The sequence below is a fragment of the Peromyscus leucopus genome, chromosome 2 (genome assembly GCF_004664715.2).
Source record: "Peromyscus leucopus breed LL Stock chromosome 2, UCI_PerLeu_2.1, whole genome shotgun sequence".
Lineage (NCBI taxonomy): Eukaryota > Metazoa > Chordata > Mammalia > Rodentia > Cricetidae > Peromyscus > Peromyscus leucopus.
This window is the reverse complement of record NC_051064.1, coordinates 13,214,313-13,241,571: the sequence shown is the minus strand read 5'-3', so window position 1 is coordinate 13,241,571 and position 27,259 is coordinate 13,214,313. Positions and strand designations below refer to the sequence as shown.

Genomic DNA, 27,259 nt, shown 5'->3' with positions numbered 1-27,259 from the left:
TATTTAACTTCAAACCTACTAAATGCTCCAGTAATCAAGCCTACAACAACCTAACCAAAAAAAGAAAAAAATTCTTCTTGACATTATTTTCAACCTCTTTAAGTTTTCTCAATGAATATACAGATATTGAATAGCAATTCACATAATAAATAATATTTATTAAGTGCTACACAAATGTGCAATATCTTGTTTGTTTTATTTTTTAATTTTTGAAAACAGTCTTTCACTAAGTAACCTCAGCTGTCCTAGAACTCCCTAGATAGATGAGGCTGACCTCAAACTCACAGAAATCTTCCTGTCTCTGCCTCCTGAGTGCTGCTACTAAAGGCATGTCTGATTTGAGCATGTCTGGCTCTAAGATTTTTGTGTTATCAAAATTAGACACTCCTCAATTTGTGTTCTTATCTCTCTGCAAAGAGACTACATCCCTCTGCTTTCTTCTTAATGGATCCTATGATTCCTTTTTTATTTGTTTCTTTTAGATTTGGTCTTGTTTTAAAATATGTTATCAAGTAAAATAGAATTACATTACTACCCCTTCCCTTTCCTCCCAACAGCTCCTCACAGCTACCTCCCCTCAAACCTGCCGCATGCCCCCAGTACTCTCAAGTTAATAATTATTATTGCATGCATGTATGTAGTCTATAATCATCACAGGGGTTAGAAACTTGTGTGTTGCTTCCACAGCAAATCTGCGCCTCCTGTTTCAGTGACTATCACAGGCTGCTAATTAGCGGATGGCAACTGGATGGGCACGATGATTCCCATGAAATGCCCCAAGGCTTGCAGTCTATAAGGCCTTCTCTCCCATTATTTCTGGTTATCCTTTTTATTTACCATACCACTCTGCCTTTATACTGACTTGTTGATGTTCTCATCTGCATTCCCCCAATACATTGTCAGTAAGATCAGTTTTTCCACTTCTACCAGAACTTGCCAATATCATTTGAAATGGGCAAAAACTTTCATTCTGCATCACAGGCCATAGTGTCTTTAAAAGTCAGGCACCCTGATGATAACATAAGCAAAGAACTACTCATATATAAAAGAAAGTGGGTTTAATAGAAATCACTCAATACAAACTAAAAAATAGACCAAGTCACCTAAGTTCTGTCATTTGAAAATCCTAACTCATTAAGATGCAGAAGGAACTATGTTGTATATCCTTAATACACACAGAGAAAGTTTAAGTACTGGCCTCATTATCAACTGATATTTCCTTGAATTCTAGACCACAATACCCATCAGGCAAAGTCATGGTTCCGCAGAATGTTTTTGATGTATAACTCCTGGGATTCTGCCCTGTAACCTAACAGCAAATGCTGTTAAGGTTTTTGTTTTATTTTATTCTTTCTAAGGACATTTATGTGCATTTAAAAAGTCTTGTTTGTTCTTTCCCAACATGAAAAATGGGAGTGATGATTCTCTATATAATGTGTTGTTCATTCAAAGTTCATTCCCTTTTGTATAGATGGAAAATATTGGACCAACAGAAAAGCACTTCCATCATACAGTTTTTAAGAAACATTGCTCATTGACCTATCTTCCCCAGCCTCAAAAGCCCACAGTGTGAGAGAACCCGAATTTTAATCCTCAGAATTCATGTAAAGCCTGATGTTATAAGCAAAGACCTGTACTCTAAATTCTCCAGCATAGAGATGGAAAAGGAGATCAGGAAAGCCCTAGAATCTCACAGCCTAGCTGAGCATACACAAAGACAAACAAGAGACTTTCTCAAACAAGGTGAAAGATGGGACCTATACCTGAGGTTGTCTGTTGACCTGCCCACAAGGGCCATGACATGTGGACCCCACAACCACATACCTGAACAAGCATGAATACATACATGCATACACATTATGTACATACAAATATATGTGTTACATATAATCACAAAATAGAAGACAAGATTTTAGGACACTAATAGAAATTTTAGAGACATATAACCAACATGTAAAGAAAACATCTGTGAACACTTCATTCTGTGTGTTTATCCACTGTGAACATGGGAAAAGTATGAAGAAATTGTCCTGAAAGTAATAAAGTTCAAAATTGCCAAGGTACATACTATAAATTATAGAACGTTCCTATTGAAAAGCTACAGTAGAGCTGAGTTGAACGAAGACTTACTCTCAGTAGCTGCCATGGAGGGCATTGCATCCACATGTCCTTTCCTAATTAGGAATAAGATGAAATGAAAAGATGCAGGGGGTGCTGAGCATAGGTCAGTAGGATGGGCCTTTTAGAAGTTTTCCTCTATTGTTTTAACATGTTCTGTTAGAATGGTGAAAGAGACAGGAACTAAAGTAGACTTGTGCTGTGAAGCAGTTCTTTGGATTTTTTTACCTTGTTACTCTGTCAAAGATTTGATCTGGACATTGGGCAAGACTTTCACTTTAAAATTTCCAGATTTAAAAAGACATGGGGGAAATGTGTATTATATGAAGGCATTTCTAAACACAGTATTAAATATAATACATACATAGGTTTTTATTTTTCAACACAGTAGTGAGCCGTGGCGGCTGTTGGCTCATACATGCTATTTGTTATAAAATTCATCTTCCAGCTTTGCTAGCAAGATTCAAAGCTAATAGCAACCATAGCATTTAGACTATCATTCATTTTTGTTAGCTCTTCAATCCCGTATTCGATTATTCATTTAATCTTCAGTATGGTTCTTTGCAATGTTAGCCATTTTTAAAGCATTTTAAAAATAGTTTCAGATGTTGTATATGAGGTGCTGAGGGAAACTAGTGCATTAACCGTTCTGTTTCTTTTAGTTTCTCACACTTGGAGTGGCTGGCAGCTTGCAAACCACTAGGTAACTTGATAATGATAAAGCCTAGAAACTCTGGCAATATAACAGAACCATGCTATGTAGGAAGGGTGCTCCCACAAAAATAACCCAAAGTAAATACTCAAGGGATTATCTCATTTTTTTCTGAATGGGGAATATATTGAGTGAAGATGAGGTAAGCAAATGATGTTGAAAGGGGCCTTGCAATGCCACATATATGCATTAGAATTTTACCTTGTGAGCAATTAAAAATAAAAAACCACTTCAAATTTTTTAAAAACACAAAAGTAGGGTACAAACTTTAGAAGAATTTTTCTAATTTCCTTGAGACAAATGAACAGAAGGAAGACATGCTAGGGGCAAGCTGGTAAGGAAAGAGATTTGAAGTAGAATGAGCTACAAAGTCATCATCAAGTCATTAAACAACCTGGCTAGAAGACAGCATGGTACATTGGCTAAAAGCTGGGACTCGGATTCAAAGATTTGGAGGCTCATATGCATGTCATACTTTGTATAAAATGTGGATGCACAGAGTTCATAAAGAGCTGTCTCGTTCAGTTAAAAGTGTGGAGATATGGATACACAGAGTTCATAAAGAGCTGTCTCATCAGTTAAAACCACAAAGGTTTCCTAGTGAGATCTGAGCTTCCTTTACCCAGCAGGACTGCATTAGAGGATTGCTTGATCATGTGCATGGTTACTAGGTGATTGGAAGGGTCTACACTTGGCTGAGCTAGAGGGAAGTCTTTGCTCCACTTCTTGACATTCCTATAAATAGGCCTTTAGAAGAGACAGAAAAGGCTAGTGGATAAGCATCCAGACCCTCCCGAGGCTATCCTGTGTTTCTGTTTCTCTCCCCTTCCTAACTCTGTCTTTCTACTTCAATCCATTATCTCTCTCTCTCCTCAAGAGTTCCCTGTCATAAAAATGTGGGAGCTGGTCTCCCACATAAAAGAAAAGCTCAAATGCATTAATCAAGCTTAAGAGAGAAAAGACATGTGATAACTCAAAACACAGAAACTGCACATACTTGCCATCTCTCTAGAGAGCACCTGGTGTCTCATTCATTCACAACCCATCTCTGATTTACTGTTCCTCTTTTCTCTTCCATTCAGTTGTGTTACTCCGTCTCTGCCTCCTCCTTCTCCTTGTTTTAATATAGAGTGAGCATATGGATAAAAAGTTACAGAGTACTTGCTTTTATTTTTTTATTTATTTTTTTATTTTTAAAATTTATTTATTAAATTTAATTTTACATATCAGCCACAGATTCCCTTGTTTTCCCCCCTCCCACCCCCTACCCCACCCCCCCCACCCCACCCCCCTCCCCACCCCAGTACTTGCTTTTAGAAGAAACAAAAGAAAGACTTTATATTACTGACAATTAGAATGGCCTTCAAGGGACAAGTTCTAGTGACAGAAAAATCAGTTGACTGTAATGATACATTCAATAGGAAAAGAGAATGTACATGATTTATGATGTGATAAACTGAGTAAGTTTTATGACACCTGTCTGAATAAGATTAATAAGAAGATAGGTTGTGATGGTTAATCTTAATTGCCAAATTGACCCAACCTGGAATCCCCTGGGAAGAGAGATTCAATGAGGGATTGGCTAGATCAAATTGCCCTAAAGATATGCCTCAGGGGAGATGGCTGGATTACTTGGTAATCAGTGTGAGAATTCACATCCCTCTTTGGGCAACACTATTTTCTGGCTTTTGATTTAGGACTACATAAGTATGGAGGACAGGGTGAGTACAAGTGAGTACGCATGCATTCATTTCTCCCTCTGCTCTCGATTGTAGACGAGATGGGACTAGCTGTTTCATGTTCTTGCCACCTTGACTTCCTGTAACAATAGAATTGTGAGCTGAAATAAGCCATTTCTCCCCTGAGTTGCTTTTTGTCGGGATATTTGATCACAACAAGTAAATGAAAATAGGACACAGGTCTTAGGGTGATGGAAGTTTTTCATTTACCAGTTAAGTGTGAAGAAAAAAATCACAATGGCATATACTATTTGGTTTTCCAGAGCTATTGTCCTTGGCACTGGGGAGAACCAGCTTGTTCATTTCTGCCCCCTCTTGCTCAGTCCTTGACAGTGGAGAGAACCAGCTTGTTCATTAGTGCCCACCCCCTTTCTCTGTCTAGCTCTCCACTTCTGAACGTCCCTATTATGTTTGTGATCACCACCACATGTTCTTCCTCCTTTGCCTACTTTTCTCTAGTTCTCTATGTGGTCCCTTTTTTAAAATATTTTATTTTATTTTATTTTACAATATAATTTAATTCTACATATCAGCCACGGATTCCCTTGTTCTCCCCATTCCCCCCTCCACTTCCCCCCAGCCCACCCCCATTCCCATCTCCTCCAAGGCAAAGACTCCCCTGAGAATTGAGTTCAATCTGGTAGATTCAGTCCAGGCAGGTCCAGTCCCCTCCTCCCAGGTCGAGCCAAGTGACCCTGCATAAGCCCCAGGTTTCAAACAACCAACTCATGCACTGAGCACAGAAAGGCAGAACAAGGAATAGGAGACCATGGTAAATGAAGACCACATGAGAATAGGAAGAAGCAAAGTGCTAGAGAGGCCCACAGAAATCCACAAAGATGCCCCCACAATAGACTGCTGGTAATGGTCGAGAGATAGCCCGAACTGACCTACTCTGGTGATAGGATGGCCAAACACCCTAACTGTCATGCTAGAAACCCCATCCAATGACTGAGGGAACTGGATGCAGAGATCTGCCCCGGGTGGAGCTCTGGGAGTCCAATTGGCGAGAAAGAGGAGGGTTTATATGAGCGAGAATTGTTGAGACCAAGGTTGGATAAAGCACAGGGACAAATAGCCAAACGAATGGAAACACATGAACTATGTATTTCCAACTGGATCAGGCCCTCTGAATAGGTGAGACAGTTGATTGGCTTGATCTGTTTGGGAAGCATCCAGGCACTGGGACCGGGTCCTGTGCTCTATGTGGTCCTTTTACGAAGGCTTTTCTTTCTCGAGGCCTGGTTATGACTTTTCTGTAACTGCTATTTACTCTTCCCCAGATAACATCACAGAATCATAAATTGGCAAATGCCATTTTATGCTTATAGCCTACAAATTGCTACAATTATGTTGATGCATAAAGTTACCTCTACCAGTTTTCGTATATGGATATCACTAATATCTTATACTCTTGATTTGAATCGGCAGCTTCTAACCCATCTCTACTATTGTTTACTTTATTCAGTAATACTCTGTCTCTCTTGTCTATCCACAAGGAGAACAACCTAAGAACAATCTCTGATATTATCCACGTTCCTTCCAGTCAGCCAGTGATGCCCATCAATTCCAATTCAGAATAGATTGACTGTATTTTCTTCTTCCTACCTCTGTTTCTTACAGTTTAGTTCAAACTATCACAAAACCATTTTATATAATCGTTCAATGACTTCCTATGTCTTTTGAAATATAATTCAAACTCCTATAGAACTCACAGGTAGCCTTACTATCTGAGCTGCAACTGCTTTTTCTAAACATACAACAATTTTTTTTCCCATTACACCACTTGCTATCAATATTTCTTCAGTACCAAGCAACACTTACTGATTTGGTGTCTTTGAATATATATATAAAGATTGAATAGAGGTTGTGTTATGAGTTATAACTACAGTATGGCGAAGGTGGAGACAGAGAGATCCTGGGGACTCACTATCCAGTCAGCTTAGCCTACATTGCAAAGCTCCAGGCCACTGTTTCATAAAACAAAGTATACAACTCCTAAGAAATGACAGATGAGGTTGACATCTGGCCTCCACATGCATGTACATGTGCACATGCCTGCAAATGATACCCCCTCACACATCTGTACATACACATACCAAAGACTGACTGGGAATCTTTCCTGTATTCAATGCAAAATTGTTTATGTTCTTTCTCTATCTCATTAATGTCCTTTTATTCAACATAAGCATTTTTCTCTTCAAAGTTGTGTTTATTTGTAACTTTGCTTGTCTTAAGGTTAGTTTTCTATCATCCCTTCACTAGACTGTCATCAGCCTTATGAGATAGGACATGTCCTTCTTATTCACTCCTTTCTCTCTACAACAGAGGATGTAGGAAGTTGGTTATTGAATGTATTCATTTAATGAAATAATTATCACAAAAGACTGGTCTTCCTATTTCTATTTTCTTCTCTGTTACATTATTTTCAAAAGACCCCAAATAATCTTTTCAATTAAATTTGATCATGTCCCTTCCCTAATTTGATCACATTGAAGTCTTTACTAAAGCAATACAAATAGGGTGGAGCCCATTATATTGATTTTCAGTGATGTTTCCTTGCTCATTGTACTCCAGTTATCTTTCAGTTCATTGATACCAAATTCCCCTTGTTTGAATGGCTCTTCCTGATGTTCTCTGTATAGGTATTTCCTCATTCTTTAAACATTGGCATGTTGTTTTTTAATGAAGTACTTTCTCCGAATTTAAGGTAAATTATTTTTTTCCTGGAGCTTGAATGTATTTATTGTTAGTATTCATTAGCTTTTCAGTCACTAAAACTATATATATATGCACATTTATTTTTCACTAACCTCTTCTATTAACATGATGGATAATGATGCTGGTCAGACTTTCTTTAGCATCCAAACATGAGGCTTTCAATAATTAGTATTTTAATTTAAATGATATGCAATGGTAGTGGAAGGTTTTAAAATAAATGAGATTACCAATGATTACAAACTAGAAGTTGGTTCCATCTGCTTTGGTGTTGTATTGTTTTTAGGGAAGCACATTGTCTTAATTTTTAACATCTATAAATGCAGCATCAATTTTCCAATGAATTATAACCTTTGTCTGAGGGAGAGATTAAAGTTTTATAAAAAAAAAATATAAGACATAACATCTCTTAGTAAGGACACAAGCTCACTAATTTCTGAATGTCAAGGTCCAGAGGGAGTGGCTTGGAAGAGGTTGTTGGGTAATAAAATTGTTCATCAGAAGGGTGAGCGTGAGGTAGTTCTTTGAGACAATGGATAATTACAGACTTCATTGCCGGAGTCTCAGTATTGGTAAAAGGGAACAGCAAAGTCATTCCTCACCTCCTCGTTCAGAATTGATTTTGTGGTCTGTATTAGGTATTTTCCCCTTCACTGTGACAGAATGCCTGCCAGACAGCTTGAAGGAAGAAGTTGACTTCTGCTATGGTTTCAGTGGGATTTCAATCCATCCAAGAGGGAAGTCAAGCAGAACAGCTGTGACTCTGGCAGTGCTATTCATACCTTAATGGGCAGGCAACAGAGCAGGGTTGTCCCCAGTGACCTATTTCCGCCGAGCAAGCCCTTCCTCCCAAAGACACAAAACCTTCATAATGGTAAACTGAGAATTCGGTGTTGAAAGCACAAGTCAGAATCATAGCAAGAAGAAAGAAGGAAACATCCACATCAATGTACTGATGAATACAAAATAAATCAAGTTCAGAAACCAACAGCTAGAGAGGAAAGGAGAACAAAAATGGCTTCCTAGTTGCTTAGGGAAGAAACTACTTTAAGTGGTAAATTGAATCTACAGATAAGATTAAATATGTAGTTATGTTCTATTGTTAAGAAGAGCCCCCGTGACCAGTGAAAATCTTACAAAGGAAAGCATTTAAAAGTGGACTTGTAGTTTCAGGGCCTTAGGCCATTATCATTTAAGGGTTAAAATTTCCCTCCTTTTAGGTACCCTTATAAGTTTTATAGTTCAAATAAGCACAGAAACAAAACTGGAAGATTTCATTAGACTGAAGCAACTTGTAAATACTTATATAATAAAAGGAAAAAATCAACCCATTGGTAATGTTCACAAAGAGTAGATGGTATCATTAAACCATCAGTTAGGCATACAGTATGTACAAACAGCAGGAAGGAGCTAGCACTTCAGAGAAGTAGGTCCTTTGATAACCGAGGGAAGAATCCTTGACTTAGAATTATTTCTTTATGGCTAAAATGTAGATTTAACTTTTGAATTTACTCACAATTTTTTTATTATTAAGTAGTTGTTCTATTTTACATTTAGATTAGCTGACATATTTAGACGGTTTAGGTACTTATTCATTATACTTTTTTTGAAAGTGACATTGATGTTTGAGCAAGAATGTCAATATTCTGGGTGTGACTACGACTAATTTCTAGGATGTCTTGCATAGTAACTTGCATGTATTATGCCGTACAATGTAGTTAATTTTTCACTAACATATTCTATACCTACATTTATTTCATACAGGTAACAAATACTGGGTGTTCAAGGATACAACTCTTCAACCAGGTTACCCACATGACTTGATTACCCTTGGGAATGGAATTCCCCCTCATGGTATTGATTCTGCCATTTGGTGGGAAGACGTTGGCAAAACCTATTTCTTCAAAGGTGACAGGTCAGTATGAATGTGGTACATTACAGATACACACATTAACAGTTACCTAATGATTTGAAAACCCAAGGTCCCTAATCAATAATAAACATTACTGTAAATAATGATACATATGTATCTAAACACAAGAGTTAGTACACTAGAAAGATTGTCAGTGTGTTTTATATAATATATTTAAGATAAATTTTTATTGAATCCTAAATAATAGAGATATTATAGTAGAAAAGACCACAAGGCTCCTAGTTTAACCCAAGGCTCCTATTATAACCCATGACACTTTACGCTCTTTTGGAAGAAGTGAATAATGAGCTAGAAAGAAACCAGTGACCTTGATTGTTTTCATTCTGAAAAATACCACTAAGCAGTACAGCAAGATTATGATGAGACCAAGAATCACGAGGGCTGAGATGACAAAATGTCAAAGACCATGTGAAGTAACCTTGGGATATAGCTGGATTTCAGTCTGGAATTCAGTATCCTGCAATTTATCACTGAAATAAATTGCTCTAGAAGTTTGGATTTCGCACCACCACCACCCCACCCTTCTTTTTCTTAGCATAGAAATTTAAATTTTATTTAAACATTTTAAATTTTATGTGGTGTTGGATGCAAAGCTTGTTTCTTTTTGGTGTGATTCATAAGTATGCCTGAAAACTGATTACTATTTCTGGTCATGATTTATTTTGAAGTGTTGACTAGGTACACGTTTCACAAATAGTGCCCTACTTAGCCTGGGGAGATGGCCCAGTGATTAAGGGTGGTTTCTACTCTTCCTGAAAATCTATGTTTAGTTCTCAGCATCTACATTGGGTGGCTTATAAGTGCTTGTAACTCCAGCTCCAGGGTACCTCATGCCCCTTTTGGACTACACAGGTCCCCACAAACATGCAGTATATTGTCACACAAACACATACATATAAATATAAATAAGTCTTAAAATGACTTACCTAATTAAAGTCAGAATTATGCAATATAGACAACTGTCAAAGCAGATGAAAAGGCTATAATGTCCTTTATAATCCTTATAATATTGTTGCAAAGGGTTACTTTGAGAAAGGTTCTCCCTACGTGGTCTAAGTTGACTTTGAACTTGAAATGTTTGTTCAGCCTCCTAAATGCTAGAATTATAGGCTCATGCCACTACACCAAAGTTACATAATTCTGTCAATGGAGAAAACATGAATATGAAACAGCTCATCTATATGCCAAAGAGTTACTTTGGGACAATAGTAAAAGATTTCTCTATGAAAATACCTAGCTTTCAAATTGCTCAACCTGTTTAAATTACAATGTTAAGGTCTGAATATACTTTTTAATCTGTTAATGAAACCATAAGTTCAGTTTTCAGGGGAAAAAAACAAAATGCTTGATTTTTTTTGTTAATGTTGAAATATCTATGAAATTAAAATAGGCACCTGTGGTTATAAGTCCAATAATTTTTGTAAGATACTGTGGATAGGGTTGAACAGTTCTAATCCCATTCAAGATAGTGAGCTACATATCAAAGCTGACATGCAACAGAAAACCTAAACATGTAATCTTAAGTTCACTTTCTCAAATTGCAAAATGATCTCAAATTCTACTTTCCATTCCTTTCTAGGAGAGGTGAAATTTATTTGTTTTGACAAATTCACCCAGAATTCTATTTCTATATGTAATTTATAATAGAAATTAGCACCCCTTAAATAACTTCTGGAAATGTGATTGCTATGAATGTTCCATGACCTGTGATATGGACGTTTTGATGAATGTTAATGGCTGAGTATTCTAAGAATACGTCAGGAGGAAGAAAACTTATACCAAAAGTTTTGAAGAAAAACAGGGTATCACTGAGCAGCAACATTGTCATAGGCATGCTGTGTCTACAAAGTACTAGCAACAGCATGACTCAACATCTCACTGAGCTATGAACCCGAAGAGTTAGTTTAAATTTTAATTTTAAATTACTAAAATGGAAGAAAGATATATTAGGTGCCAGTGCTGTTTTGTTGATTCAACTGGGTGCCATAGCTGCTGTGATTATTGTTTGGACACTATCACGGGGAACTTAAAGTACAACATAAGAATCATTGAGGAAATTAAGTGTAATAAAATAATATATTGTGTTGATTCACTCTCTATAGACATAATACCCTGTATAAAGTATGAATATTATTATATTGAGGGTTGTCAGAAAACTAATCTGATTTCTAAGCATTTAATGATGTTATTAGGTGACCATGCTATCCACAGGATTTTAAATTTCCCAATATTCTAGTTTAATACTTTGCAATTCACTTTAACTTGCAGTTAAATCATCTGCAATGAGTGCACGTGTGATGTTCCATTATTTAATTTATCATTTAAAGGAAACCCCTAATGAATAAAGTTTAATCCTATACCAATTGCAAATATGTTCTTACATCTACAGATTCAAAGATATGTTCTCCACATTCATGCTATTAGGTATTGCCTTATTTCCCTATGCCAAATTATACTTGGTTCAATGCAAAAAACAATTATATATGACTTTAAGTTCTACTGAAATATTTACTTAAGGTTGATCTTTAGATTATGTCTAGTTTCATTTTTCTGTTGCTGTGATTAAAAAAAAAATTACCCCAGCAAAAGTAGCTCAGCAGAGAGGTTATTTTGTCTGACAGTTCAAGTAGTCATTCATCCTGTAGGAGAAAAAGGGCAGCAGGTGACTGAAGCATCTGGTAACATTACATTCCCAGTAATATACCGGAGAGCAAGCCTTTATAATTCTTAACTTGTATTCTTAATTTTGTATAGTTCAGGGTCCCCTTCCTCAGAGAATGGTCTCTCTCTCTCTCTCTCTCTCTCTCTCTCTCTCTCTCTCTCTCTCTCTCTCCCACACACACACACACACACACACACACACACACACACACAAAATTACTGAGATTAAGATAATCTACATCTTTTAAGTATGCCCAGGGGCCTAGCTATTATATCAGTCAAGTTGATAATTAACATTAACCTTTAGAGAGTGTAAGTAGTTACATCTCATCATTCAAACCTATGCAATCTGTGATCCTAACTTACTGCTGCTCTCTCACTGCTGCTCTCTCACTGCTGCTCTCTCACTGCTGCTCCCTCACTGCTGCTCTCGCAGTTCTGCACTCACTGCTGCTCCCTCACTGCTGCTCCCTCACTGCTGCTCCCTCACTGCTGCTCCCTCACTGCTGCTCCCTCACTCCTGCCCCCTCACTGCTGCTCTCTCACTTCTGCACTCACTGCTGCTCTCTCTGCTGCTCTCCAACTGTTGCTCTCCAATTGTTACTCTCCAGCTGTTCCTGCCTCACTGCTGCTCTCTCACTGCTTATCCCTCAATGCTGCTCTCTCATAACTTCCTCCCATGGTTGCTGTTCCTCTCATCTCTTGCCTCAAATATCAATTTTTTCACAAAGAACTTACTTTCTAATGTATTTTGTTTACTTTATAACATTTTAGACTTGTTCCACTCATAGTAGTTACTGGCTCCTATCATTTTCTATCTTCATTGATGATTTGATTTGTTGTATATATACCCACCTATCTAAAACTCCAAAGTTAATACAGTAAGTGCATGTCTGCTTTTTCAGTATTATATCTTTGTATATGTTTGTCTACCTGGGCATGTGTAGGTACATATATGATTTTTAGTTGCAACTTTATGAACTATAGGTCTACTTAGATAGCTTTATGTACTTACCATGATTATTAACTTTAACAGATTGAATACTCATTTCACCATATGAAAGATACAGATAACAATACATTGCAGAAGACAGAGAATAATTTTTATGTCGGTTGTCATTCCAGTGATTTCAATCAGTGTTTTAAGTCAGTAATGGGTGTATAACCATACAGCAAGCATTTAATGAAAATATAAATACTTGTATGAGTGATGTTTTTCATTCATGTATTGTGTTTGTCCAATTTTAGATATTGGAGATATAGTGAAGAAATGAAAACCATGGACCCTGGCTATCCAAAACCCATCACCATCTGGAAGGGGATCCCTGAATCACCTCAGGGAGCTTTTGTCCACAAAGAAAATGGTACACAGCACACACACTTCTTAGCTCCTAAGTTTTCTATTTTAATATCATACTGCTTTATGTTAAATGAAATAATTTGAAAAGACCATACTAGAACTATGAATTATGTATATTCATATTTGTAATTCCTATTTATATTTCTTCTTCTTAAGAATGTATGCTTAATATTACTCTCTGGACAGATTTATAATTAATTTATTTATATCTATTTAAATCTATTAGAAGAAAATATAAGTTGTACTTTACTATTGAGGAGTGGATATTATTTAATGACATGATATACATATCTATTAAAATTCTTGAAAATACGACAAATACGTGTGGGACAGGATTGCAATGGTAGTTTCTGCAAATCCATGCTTACTAAAGATTCCCCTCAACACAGTCAGACTAGAATGAATGTATAGATATCATGATAAAAAACAACATATAAGCCCTACATATTATGTTTGATAATCATAAATCAAAGAAGACAGAGCATTAAGATGATATCTCTAGTTTGCTCTTCAACCACTATCAAAATTTGCTGTTAAGAATTTTCTTCTAATAGTGATTTATTTCGATCCATAAATTTAAAACCAAGTAACGAAATTTTAATATTTTTTCACATTTTGTTTCTAGATGAAGCATGTTACTTCCAATATCTAAGTATTAGCTTTAATTCTTCTCTTAATCAGTTATGAAATATGACTATCTAAAGCCATATGAATGCTTCCTATGTATCAAATATAGTTCATAAATTCATTTAATTATCCAACCAAAGACCTCTTCACCCATACTCAGCTGTGTTAAATAGCTTATTGCTAAACATATTATATATATTCTTAAAACTTGATACAAAAGAATTTAACACCATTGATTGTACTTTAGTACACTCTCTACAAAGAAGATGATTGACAAACTTTCCTAACTACATTGATGTAATCATTGACCTGTTGCATCTTTCTAAATTCCTTACTTGTTCCAACTGAGCAAACACTAAATCTAGCTTCCTAAGCAATCATGCTATTAATTTAAATTCTGACTATTGTATTTTTTCTTTTGTTGTTGTTGTTGCTGCTGCTTTTACTGTTTACTCTTTTCCTGTCCTAAGTAACTACACTAATCTAAATTCCATTTGTTCATACCAAAGTGATTTCTTCTTAGCCCCCATTCTTCAACTGTATTTTAAAAAGCTTGGTAAGTTTTTAACTATCCTAAAATCATGGCAGAAAATTAGCCTCTCCTTCAAATTATTCCTACATTCCACACAACTGAAATATTTTATTTATTTATTTTTATAATTTTAGTTTAAGTAAATCCAAACTTTTTTTTTACATTTTGTTTCTTTTTGCTGTTTGAAGCCTCATGCTTAACTGTTGAAGGAGTTCTGTGTCTTGATTCTGTTGATTGTATTAATTATGCAACTCTCTACTCCCTGTTAAAAATCTCCAAATGCAATTAGGATATGCATTTTGATTCAGCATATGTATAAGATTCATTCTATCCATTAATTTATTTTAGCACTAATTAATACCATACAAGCAAGCAAACAACAAAGAGGATAAAATAGAACACAGGGTCTCACCAAGGAATGTTCCACCGAGGTAGATTGTCTTGTTACTTTGGGAGGACAAAGCAATAGAAAATGATCCAATAAAGTCAAAACAAATATAAATGAAAACAATATTAAAATTACAGTGCATTGTCATTGATTTCTTCCTTAAAAGTTTTCCTCACATGAAGCATAACACAGAAATAGAGCAGCAAAGCTATTTTTTAGTAAGTGAAACAGCTAAAAATGTATTCAATTTATATTTCATAAGTGAAGATAAACCTAAATTACTACAGATGATTAGAGCAGAAACAAAATTTGACATGTCTGTTACAAAGTTTTCAGACTACCTCTTTTAGTCCTACTGACCAGCTTTATTATTCTAACAAATATATTCTGTGGTGTAAATTATATTTCCATGCTTGGAGTTTGTTACTATAAAATTTAAACTCTAGACTGGTCAGAATGGAAGGGGGCCTCTTCTGAACTTTGCTGTGCTATCCATTACCTTTACAGTAATTAGTCTTTGCTAAAAATTAGAGATAAGAACACTTTTAGTTGTTACTCTCCCATTGATAGCCATAAGCAGTACTTTCACCTAATTTGAAAATCTAATTACAAACCAATGACATTTTTTATCTGTGATCATCTCATCGTCTGTTATTTGACAGTCATGAGAATTTCTCACCCAAACTTACTGAATAAGTACACTGAGTTTCATTGGAATGATACTAGTTTCACTGCAGGATAATTTGAGTCTATATGCTTCTGCTTTCATTTAGCAAGTTGCTATAACTGAATAACTCATCTTCAAAGTTGAAAGCCACAGTAGATATTTATCGCATTGAACAAAATAATTTCCAATATGAAGTAACCAATAATGACCTATCTGTCATCCCTAAAATTTCTTGAGTTTGCAGAATTCTTTATCCCAGGAGTGACACTTATCTGACCAGTGGTATTTAAGAAACAAAGTCATGTGTTATAGCTCTATGGAAAGAGGTTTAAGTCTTTTTGGTCTTAGTAATTAGTATTTGCCTCTGAACCCCAATATCTCCCAAAAATAAAAACAGGAAATTAATTCTTCTTAATAGTAGGACAGTTAAGAAAGATAAAAAACAGTGCTTTTAACAATGTAACTCTTCCATAGTAATAACATACAATAACAATCACCATTTTGAACTGTTAAGCTATAATATTCTGTTCAAAATAGGTAACTCCCAAGTGTATTTTTCAATTCCTATAGCATTTTTCTGTCTTTTTTGTTGTTGTTGCTGTTTTGTTTTGGTTGTTTTCTTGTTTGTTAGTTTTAGTTTTTAGTTTTACTTAAAAATAAGAAAAAAAGTCCAAGTAGCACAATCAGAAACTTCACTGGATACACATCTTAAAATATTGGAAAATACTACTAAGAAAATCCACAAGTTTGTGTATGAATTTGTGTATGTAGGAATTTAAAACATTTATTATTTTTAACTGTAATATTTTGGATCATAGATTACTGAATTATTTGAAACTTCCTACATCAACTCTTCATAGATGAACGAGAAGTATTACTCAAATATATTAAGATAAAATTGTGGTTTATTCTCTCTTTATTCCTAAAAAATGTAATAATGAAATTTAAAATTCCATAAGTTGGAACAAATTTAGGATAAATAAGTAGATATGACAAATGAAGACAACAAATGGAGAAAAGACAAAGTAGGAATGACCTACAGCCAGAAATGAGGTTAGTGTACAACATACTGTAAATATGTGTTTGCTTATTAGAATTGCCAATAGTCAAAAGAAAATACCTACAATTCACTTATTTGTCATGATTTCTTATCTAAATATCAAATGGGAACCTCTTGTTTAGGAAGAGCACAAAAATTCCCAAAACTAAGATGTTGAGAACGTGCCCTGATGTGTGACTAAGTGAGAAACTTCTTTATTGTGCATTGAACAATCTCCTCAGTGGCACTTTGAGGATCAGCAATGGTTTAATTTTTCAAGCAATTCAAAATTCTCTGATAAAAGTTAATATCATAATTCTGATGTGAATTATGTATTAGTACTCCTATAAGAAAGAAAAAAGTATAACATCCTCTTTATAATCCACAACAGAAATGGATATAGATAATAGGTAGTCTGCCACCCATTTGTTTCAGTCACAGATTTCTTAGATGTTAGAACATATGAGCCAGGCTTGGTGATGATACACCTGTAATCCAAGCATTGGGAAGACTGAAGCAAAAGAAATAGTTGCCCTACATTTGAGGCCACCCTGCGCTCTATAGAGAGTTCTAGGCCAGTTTGGGGGCCAGACTTAGACCCTTTCTCAAACAGGAAGAGATAAATGCAGAGAGAGAGAAGAAAGGTGGGAAGGGAGGGAGGGAGGGAGGAAGGAAGGAAGGAAGGAAGGAAGGAAGGAAGGAAGGAAGGAAGGAAGGAAGGAAGGAAAGAAAGAGGAAGGAAACAGAGAGAAAGGGCACATTTCTGGAATGCAGCACCCAGAGCCTTTGTAATACAGTTGAATTTAGGATTGCATTTTCTTCCTTTCAAAATTGAAAGAATTTAAGATCTTAAAACACATGTTTTGAGAAGTAATCTATTTCTTAGCATTTATATGCATATACATGATCACAAATAAGTAGTACCTGTGTATGTATGTTTTCCCCCAGGCTTTACCTATTTCTACAAAGGAAAGGAGTATTGGAAATTCAACAACCAGATACTCAAAGTAGAACCTGGGTATCCAAGATCCATCCTCAAGGATTTTATGGGCTGTGATGGACCAACAGACCGAGATAAAGAAGGACTCAGCCCACCAGATGATGTAGACATTGTCATCAAACTGGACAACACAGCCAGCACTGTGAAAGCCATAGCTATTGTCATTCCCTGCATCTTGGCCTTATGCCTCCTTGTATTGGTTTACACTGTGTTCCAGTTCAAGAGGAAAGGAACACCCCGCCACATACTGTACTGTAAACGCTCTATGCAAGAGTGGGTGTGATGTAGGGATTTCTTTTTTCTTTCTTTTCCAGGAGTTTGTGGTACCTTGAGATTCAAGACAAGAGCTGTTATGCTGTTTCCTAGCTAGGAGCAGGCTTGTGGCAGCCTGAATCGGGGCTGACCTTCCAAACCTAGAGGGTTGCTGGTCCTGCATATGAGTGGAAATACATTCATGGAGAATCTTCCATGATGCTCAGTATCTGCCGTTCTTCAGTCCTCTGTCTTTCTTTGTCATTCAGTTCTAGGCCTTTCCTCTGCACGCTCAATGCCCAGTAAAATTTCAGGATTAACTGCAGAAGAGGAAAAACAGAAGAAAAGGTTCTTCTTAAGTTTTTAAAAATACTTTTCCTTCTGAAATCTGAGCCCATTTCTGGGAGACAGAGAGAGAGAGATAAAGAGAGAGAGAAAAAACAAAAACAAAAAGAGCAAATCAGAAAACCCATAGGTTTTTGCTTTAAAGCAAAAGAAGAAAGAGTTTAAAAACAACAAAAATCCACAATTGAACTTTCAGGAAAGTGTGAAGACCCAAAACAGCTTTGTCTCCAAAGAAGATAGCTCTGTGACCACTATGGATAGTCTCCTGCACAATGTTTTTTTCAGGTGGGAGATCTTGAACAGACATGCAGGACTCTAGACTGTTGGGACAGCCATTTTCCAACAAACAAGGGGCCAAAATATCTGCAATATAGTAACAGCCTTAATAATACATGCATTTTTCGTTTTCTACAGCTGTTCTCAGCTTTGTCCACAACGTTTCATCACCTCCATACTCATAGCTGTTTTCAAACAGGACCTTTTGATTGTTTTGAAATGTTTCTGCACCCCCTCTTGCCTCCTGACCCAACACCATTGTGATGTTCCTGCCAGTTGTGTTAGGCCTTTGTCCCAGGCCTTCCGTTGGTCTGTCAGCAATACTCAGCAGAAAGCAGAGCAAGAAGCGTGTGTCTCTGAAGTAATTAAGTGATGGTTATTTTATAAAGACATGGGACTCTGTGCATACATCAGTGTAACCCTTTGAGAACTATCAGACCAGGCTACAGAGTCAGGTTGATCAGTCTTGCAGTCTGATCATTGGTAGAACTGGCCAACAGTGAAAGCCATCACAGGTTCAACAAGTTCAGATTTGTAAAGTATACCTTAAATCCCATGTAATTCTTTAATGACTGACAGCAACCCATAAATGGTTTTATAACAAACAACAGTGATGTGACTTGCCAAAATTTTTCTGGCAAATAAAAAGAGATATTTTGTTAACAGTATCTTATGAGAGTGAAATTTTATTTGGATAATTGGTTAGAACAACCTAAGCCTTTTCTCCTTCAGACATACTGATTTTTTTTTTATTTAAAATCCATTGCATGAAAATTCAATTTGCCATAAAATATGCAGTTAGCATTGTGGGGTTAAAAAGGAATTAAAACAATGACTCTGAGTTTGCATGAATATCTTCCAATGCATTACCAATTGCATGTCAGCCATAGTTCTCAAAGGGTTGGTGTGGCTTCTGGCATTTAGCCATCCATTTGATCACTGACAGAGCCAAGAGACACCAAAGCATTCCATTGTTGAGTGTCATTTGTCCTAACAGCAGTATTGTCATTTTCATGTGACCTGCAGAGCAGGTTTGTATCAATATTTTTTTCCTAGAGAAAAGTCAGCAACTGACAGACCTCTATTGATTTTAGGAGCTGCTTCTTGCAGTGAAAGGCTTTGCAGCCACGGGGCTGTGAACTTATTAGAGATGGTCAGAAAGAAAGCACCCCGTGAGTCAGACAACTGGCTTTGTGTGAAAGCCAGCTTTGGAGGGGATTAGCTTTTGAAACAATGAACAGCTTGCCTTGAATTTGATATTGATCTGTTGACTGTCATTAACAACTTAAACATTGTCTTCTATGAAAAATTTCCCTGAAGAGTCCTGTTCTGTGTCTTTGCCCTTTGACCTTTAACTTGCAAACTGGCACAAACTGAAGGAAATCTGGTGTCACTTCTCCAAAACCTAGTAAGCAAGAGCTGTTTCCTTAGAGTGAAGAGAGAGTTTGGGGATTGGATCTGCAGGTGGACGCTTTGCTCTCTACATGCACACTCTGAATATGCCCTATAGGTAGAGGTATTTTTTAATTTTTTTCTTTAATTTCAAGCTTAATTTCATCATTTTAGTAAAAATTACAAAAAAACATAGGAAAAAAAAAAAAAACCTCAAATACTTGAATGGCCAGTGTGGCTTTTATATAAAGCAGGAATTTTATACTAGTGAAAATTTCTTACTCATTTGCTAATAATACACATTTCCAGATGATTTTTAATGAGTGTAGGTATACATTCTTATTTGGAAATGGATAGTTTGGCTGCCTTGAATTTATATTTATACTCAACATAGCATGGAAATTAGAATGCCTTTTGGTTAAACTACATGTTTATGATTTGGTTGGGGAAAATATTTTCTAATCATGGGTGGCATGCTGAAAAGCCTTGAAAACTGGTGTTTCCTACAATCTGAGCATATATCATGTAAGGCTAAGTCAAAATGAACAGTTAGGAAAGAGGAATGGCTTCGTAGCACCACATATGAAATGTAGATTGTACTTCAACAGGACATCAAAGATTTTGAATGTGAGGGTCAATAAGAAAGGGGAGGGCAAGGATCAGCCCTGTATTTCTACTTCAAGAACTTCCTTTCTAGATGATGCTAATATTATAGTTAGTTCCTACAGAGCATGGAGGACTGTATACATAAGCCTGTTTATACAGTGTTTGCTTGTTAGAGGGTTTAATCCTTTCAGGACCTTGATGTCAAGGAAAAAATGACTGGAAACTCTTCTTTTCTAATGATAGAAGTGAGGAGCTGTAACATTTTGGGACATGTGCAAATCATTGAGAAACTCCATCAATGTACATTGAACTTTTTTTCTCTCTAAAATCAAAAAGAATTTTAAAAAGCAATCTATTGCGTCTTTACTCATTCATCACAGTACAAGACTGTAAGTACCTAAGGGCTAGAAAATAATCATAGCATTGAAAAGGAAGGAATCTTCATTATGCTTGAATTATAACAAACATCATGGATATGATTTGGGTTGTGTTGCCTTGAATATGAGAAGTCTATGTATTAAAAAAAAAAGGCTTATATGTCTACTATCTTGACTAAGACATTTATAAGACCACAAATGATAAGAACTAAATACAATGTAATAAAAATCACTGGGGTTCCTTTGTTCATTGTGTGCCAGGCACTTCATTCATATGGTTGCTGACTCTTCTTACACTTGGGAGTTGTTTAAAAAGGAAAACAAAAGAAAAGAAAAATATGGCAACGCTTAAGAAAGCATGAAAATGAAAATGATTAATTAATCCAGCATATGAAAATAGCAATTTAAATTTAAAAAAAGGAAGTTCTCTGGATGAGGAACATAATGTCAGCTCAATATTTGTGAAGACATGAAACCAATCAAGTTTTTCCTGTCATCTCTAAATAAGTAACAAGAAAAGCTCAGACCTACTATTTCCAAAACTGAAATGAAAACGTATTCATGTTCATAAAATAATTCATCTGTTTCATTTTTTATTACTTTACCAAATATTGAAGATAACTGTAAACAAGGTAATGGTTTTACCTAAAATGAATTTATAGTTTATAATTTCAGGTAAATATTGTTTCTCTATATATTATTAATCAGACTAAGTGAAATATTAAGATGAGTGATCAGTTTGAATTTTCTATAAAGCAGTAGTTCTGCATCAGTCCTGTAGAGAAAGTTGTGATTTTAGGTACCTGCTAACCCATCTGAGAACCAAGTTTTCTGCAGAGACGGCGACCACAGCAGGTGAAGACAGATGTTCTCTGATATAGCAGAGGTTACAGAGCTCAATTAGAGGATAATAGGCACTACTGGCAAATGTAGTTTCCATTCCTAACCAGAGAGCAATGCCTTTCTCAACCAAATGTAATAAAGTACTAAGTAATAATCACCAAAAGACAATTACTAAGTATTAAAAAATAAAGACAGCTTCACTGAAATAAGAAAATGTTTGTGACTCGAGCTGCCTACAGTCTCTTTTATCAAAACATAATTTGGCTTTTCAAATACTGTACATTTACTTTATTTCATTTCTGTGAATGATTACAATGCAATGTACTGGATATAAGAGCATTGCCTAGATTCTACTGCTCAGTGTGATATCTGAATAAGAGTGTATATACTGGATCCTAGGAAGAGTAATGTAATAGTCTCAAGTTCTCCATGTTGTGTTGATATCTCTAATATGGCACAAATTCAGATTCTTGTTATGTGGACCTTACAATTGAGTAACTGGTGTGCCCATATTAATTGATCTCAATGTGCTATCTGAAGAAGAATAGATGTTATACTTGAATAGAAATGTTAAACAAAAGTCATGAAAATAACCAATTTTTTAGGTATTTGGTATTTATTTCCAGAAACAAATAAAGGCAGTGATTTGATGATAGTTTTGAGTCCGTGAGATTGTAGTACATAATGAAATAAGCCTGGGGATGGTGAGGAAATATTTACAGTAATCACAGCAAAATGTTTAATTCTTGATACCTTAAAGATCATATTCCAAGATATCATAGACACAACATACCATTTAAACCACAAGTGTGACATTCAGATGACCTATGGCAAAGAGCTATAAATACAATCTTCACTAATGTATGATACCACAGAAGGGGTCAAGGAACTCATAGGGTAGAATCTAGCCATTCCTTCCAAAGGCAATCACCTCCCCTATACTGATGTATAACAACCCCAGGAAACAAGTGCCAGAACCTAATGACAGGTTTCCTGATGCCAGAGTGGAAAGGATAGCTATGTCATATAGTTGAAACAAGTCCCTTTTCAAGGCTGAACTTAGCAAAATAAACTAACAACCAGGGATAGTACCACACCATTAATATGAAAGCTACATTTTATAAGTAGAATGAGCAATGGAGAAGGACAAAACTAATCTTTTATAAAATATAAAGTAATACTCTAGCAATCTGTAATATTACAACTGGAAGTTTTACTTTAGCAAGAACAAAAATAATAGAGAAAAATGAAACTTCAAGCTCTTCACACCAGTGATGAGTATGTTATTTATCAATGTATATACTTAGTCAGTGCTCATTAGATGTGAACCATGTAAATGCATCTGATACTTATCCATTGCCTCATAAACCCAAAATGTTAAAAATATGCATTCAGTAATCCCAGTCAGAGAGATGTTAGAACCCTGTGAGAAAAGCCATTTCTCTAGGATAGAAATTTACCTCAATAATCATAGAACACAAAACATGTGGCATAGTAGCAAAAGTTGCCTTAGTGTTCTAGTCTGATCTAATTGTAGACGTTGTCTATAATGCACCACTGACATCGTTTCTCATGTCTTTCTATTGGTCTAAGTTTGAGTTGATTTTTAAGTATTTCAGGTAAGGTTAATAACATCTAATTATCTATATCTCCTTCAACATGTCTACTCTGACATATAATTCAATAGTATAGAAAGCCTAGAATGAATACTGACTTGACATATTCACAGAAATTCAGAGAAAATTACTGGTGATATTTCAAAATTCCCATCTATTTTCTGGTAGGATCCAGAAGTAGCAGCTTTCAGTGTTGGAACATGGCTATGAACTGATGACAAAACATGACATACATCATTTCTTTAAAATAATCTAGTATTTATAGTAAGCAGTGATAGAAGACTATGAGAAGTTTAGTGATGTAACAAAGGCTTCACAGGCATTGGTAGTGAATGCTTTTTAAAGAAAATGGGGCAAAATCAGTACTTGTGATCAGTACATTGTAAGCATTAGAAGCTATATATGGAGGACATTCGTATATGGAGAGATCAGAGATTCTCTGCCTTTCAACTGAAAAAGCAGTGTGTCTTGGAATTTTTCTTATATTAACATAATGATATTATTCAGATGTGTGCTCAATGTGTCCTTTCATGAAAGGGCATGCCGGGCTCTGCAGGAAAACATATCACAAGCTGGAGTGTTGTGCTGATTCACGTGACATTGCCATATGCTCTGCTACAGAGCTGGATAGTTATGCCCTTAAGAAGGGAAGAAAATATCAAATATAAATATAACTCTTTCCTATTCTGCCACTTAGCTTCAAAGTAAGATATCACTAACTTTTATTTCACTGAGAAAATGGAAAGAAAGAATGGTAAGCAAGAATAAAACAAACAAACAATAAAATTTCAGCTGACAAAAGACATTTTCTACAGTTTCCTTCACCTGCTTTTGTTCATGGGAGAAAATTTTTTTTTCCATATATATATATATATATATATATATATATATATATATATTGCATATAGACTTCTTTCTAGCACTTGATATGTAGCTAGATTGGATCACAAGCATAGTATTTTACACAGGCCTTTGATACGTGCCTCATACATTATGTAGCTCTGGTGAGGTATGACATGAAAGGATGCTTTTCCCTAGGATAGGCTACGGTGCTGCTTGTACTTGCCATATTTGTATGACTGTGTGTTGCTTTGTTGGCCTGTCTTGCCAGGATACCGATGAATAAAGCCTTGTGTAAATTGTCTATTTGAAGTCACTAGAATGCATGTTTGCTCTCATGTGATACCTTTGGATCTCATTCCCTTTCTGTATACTAATAGGCCACTTGTTAGTATAAAACATACTTTGAATGAATCGTTTCAGTAGTAATACAGGGGTTTTCTAATATAATAATTTTTACTGCTCTGAAATAACATTATCACCTCACTTCTTGCTCCTTGTGAATTCCATTTCCTATGTAAAATTAGGAATTTATGTTGGATCATCATTTCCTTCTTATATATGACATGAAATTCATTATTCCTTTCTGTAATCATGAATCCAAATTCTCACAGTCAACCAAACATGTATTCCAATCAAGAGTGAGTGATCATCATCATTTTCCACCTCACTTCTGTGATCGTTATTTGATTCCTTTCAGAAAGTCACCAATTTTTCCACCCCAATTTTGTTATTTTTTTAAATCAGATTTTATTTCCTTTCTGTTTGTGAAAACGAGAACTTAGCAGCACATAGGTGAAACCCTGGAGATGTGTCTTTGTTTCCCAGAATTTTCCAACAAATATTACATGGAAAACACAGTCCTTATCACATCCCAAACTCTTTCATTGGCATATATTTTTATAGAGCTCTTCCCCTGAAAAAAAGTGAAATGCTGAGTATAATTGCTGTTGTCTGATGATAAGACAGCAATGAAAATTTATTTTGGGAGAATGTATCAAATATAAATATAAAGTATGGTAAATATCACAATGTAGTGTTTAAGTACATCAGGAGGAAATGCATGCCTACATCCTAGGATCTTTGGGATATTTCCCCTTAGTGGTAAATTACAGATATATGAAAGAGATAGAATAAAAGAATAATGTATATCACAGCAGTGGTTTCTGCTGCATTGGTTTTGACTGTATCAGCATTTCTATGGTGGACCTCTATTTTCAGGGGATTTAGAGACTTGGCTATAAAAATTTGCTTCAAGTATAAAAGTCTTTAAAGATTTTTTCTTACATGTATCTAATTTTAATCAAATATATTTTGGTTTTATATTATTGAAAGTAAATTGATGAAGTTTACTAGTTTAATTTTGTGCTAATATCAACTAAATAAGCTTAATTTTTAATAACAAAATATAATCAGTTCATAGTCTAATTTTTTAAACAAATCAAATATTGTTGACATTGAGAAATTTGCCTGCTTCACCAGTGTGGTATTTATCTTCAAGATGTTTTAAGACTTCAATACCTATTGTTATCTTGATTCTAATAGTGGATCAGTATAACTGACAATGAATATAGATATGTGATATCTATATAAGCTATCTTATAACATATATTTGGGAATATATAGTATATGATATATATGTGTGTGTATATATAATACATATATACTCACTAGACAGATTAAGAGAAAGAAGATTCCATCAATTATTAAATAAATACCATATATTTTCTCAAATACTTTTACAGACATTTAGCTTTCAGAGTCCAAATGAGATATAAGCAATCACAGAGGGAAGTTGTCTTCTAGGCGAACAAGTGCTTTACAGCTTCCCGTGAAAATCACCTTTCATTTATATAGTATGGATATTAGGAATTAAAACACTGAAAGTAAAGCAGGATTTATTAAACAACAATAGACTGTGAAGCAGAGAGAAAGGCCAGGAAGTTAGGATTTTAGATAGTTGTCTTGTGGTTGTCTATACCGTAGCTTTTACTTTATTCCTTACAATGTTTTCAGTTACAGAGAGAGTATGAAGCTATAACTGTGAGTTTCTGAGTTTCTTTCATTGTACTTACACTACATTATCTCACTAAGGTTTTGATAACATGTACTTTTCTGTGTACAAGGCATGAAATAACACGTTTATTTTCTCAGTGGATTTTAAGGGTTGAATGTTACAGTTTTGCCCACACAGGATTATATAAATTTATTCCATCTTAAATTTGGCATATATATACACATATATCTATCTTTTTCTGATTGCTTCTACTGACAAACACAAAGCTTGTTTGTGTGCAAATAAAAGGCTAAATAAATGGTGCTAAAGTGTATTATGACTGTCAGAAATAATCAGGCAAAATTTTGTGGTGCTTCAATTAATTTTTCATTGATTTTATTGACCAGTGTGTTGAACGGTGTTTATTCACAAATTGTCTTTTATTAGTAAAATTAAGGCTTCATAGCACATTGTTAATAAAGTGGTTGCCTAGTTTGTGTAATAGCTCACCAAGCTATTATCTCCTTGACTCCTTATAATGAGGCCTCATTAAAGGTCAAGGGTCATGCTATTAATCTCATTCTAAAGATCAGTAACATGACTGAATATTTTCACAAGGTACTTATGTTTACAATGCTATAACCCTTTGACCGCTGTGGCAACCTTAACCATACAAATGTCACAAGCTAGAATCATCAGCATGGTTTTTGCCATGGCAATCAAAGAGTTAAGGGCTGTGCAGTTATTTGTTTTGTATTTATTAATTTATATTTATTTCATTTCCATTCAAGAAGGGGTTTGGATGGGGCAGTGTTTGTCTGCTGTAAGTGTCTTAACCTAGGGGAAGGTTAAATGGCTTTTTATACTGTTGCATCTTCTGTATTTACCATCGATTCATTGTGTTGTAATTTTAAAAAACTGTCAATAAATAAGAAAACCGAAAATCGTTCATAGACATTGTGGTTTTAGTCATGATTTGCTTCCATTTATGACCAGATGTAGAATATGACTGAGAGCATTAGTTTTTACTGTCTTTGGCTTCATAATTAAGAAACAGCAATTGAAAATGATGGGGTAATCTAGAAAAAAGTTTCTTGTGTCTTTTCCTGAATTAGCAAGTATATTTTACTAGCCCTATCAGTTGGAGAGTTGCTTAACAGCTAACAATATGCAAAAAATTGTGATCAAGGAGAGGAGCCAAAAATTCTACTGCACCACATGT

The 27,259-nt window shown here is 35.3% G+C and overlaps 1 protein-coding gene across 1 annotated transcript in view; it reads left to right on the top strand.

Annotated features, from left to right (window-relative positions):
- The window catches only part of Mmp16 (matrix metallopeptidase 16), a 251,439-nt gene extending 224,447 nt beyond the window's left edge, over positions 1 to 26,992 (top strand). The window contains exons 8-10 of the mRNA XM_028871631.2: positions 9,052 to 9,202; positions 13,130 to 13,245; positions 17,443 to 26,992. Of these exons, the coding sequence (XP_028727464.1) occupies positions 9,052 to 9,202; positions 13,130 to 13,245; positions 17,443 to 17,777 (602 nt within the window). The 3' untranslated portion in view covers positions 17,778 to 26,992. The remainder of the gene's footprint in view (positions 1 to 9,051; positions 9,203 to 13,129; positions 13,246 to 17,442) is intronic.
- The last annotated feature ends 267 nt before the right edge of the window (positions 26,993 to 27,259 follow it).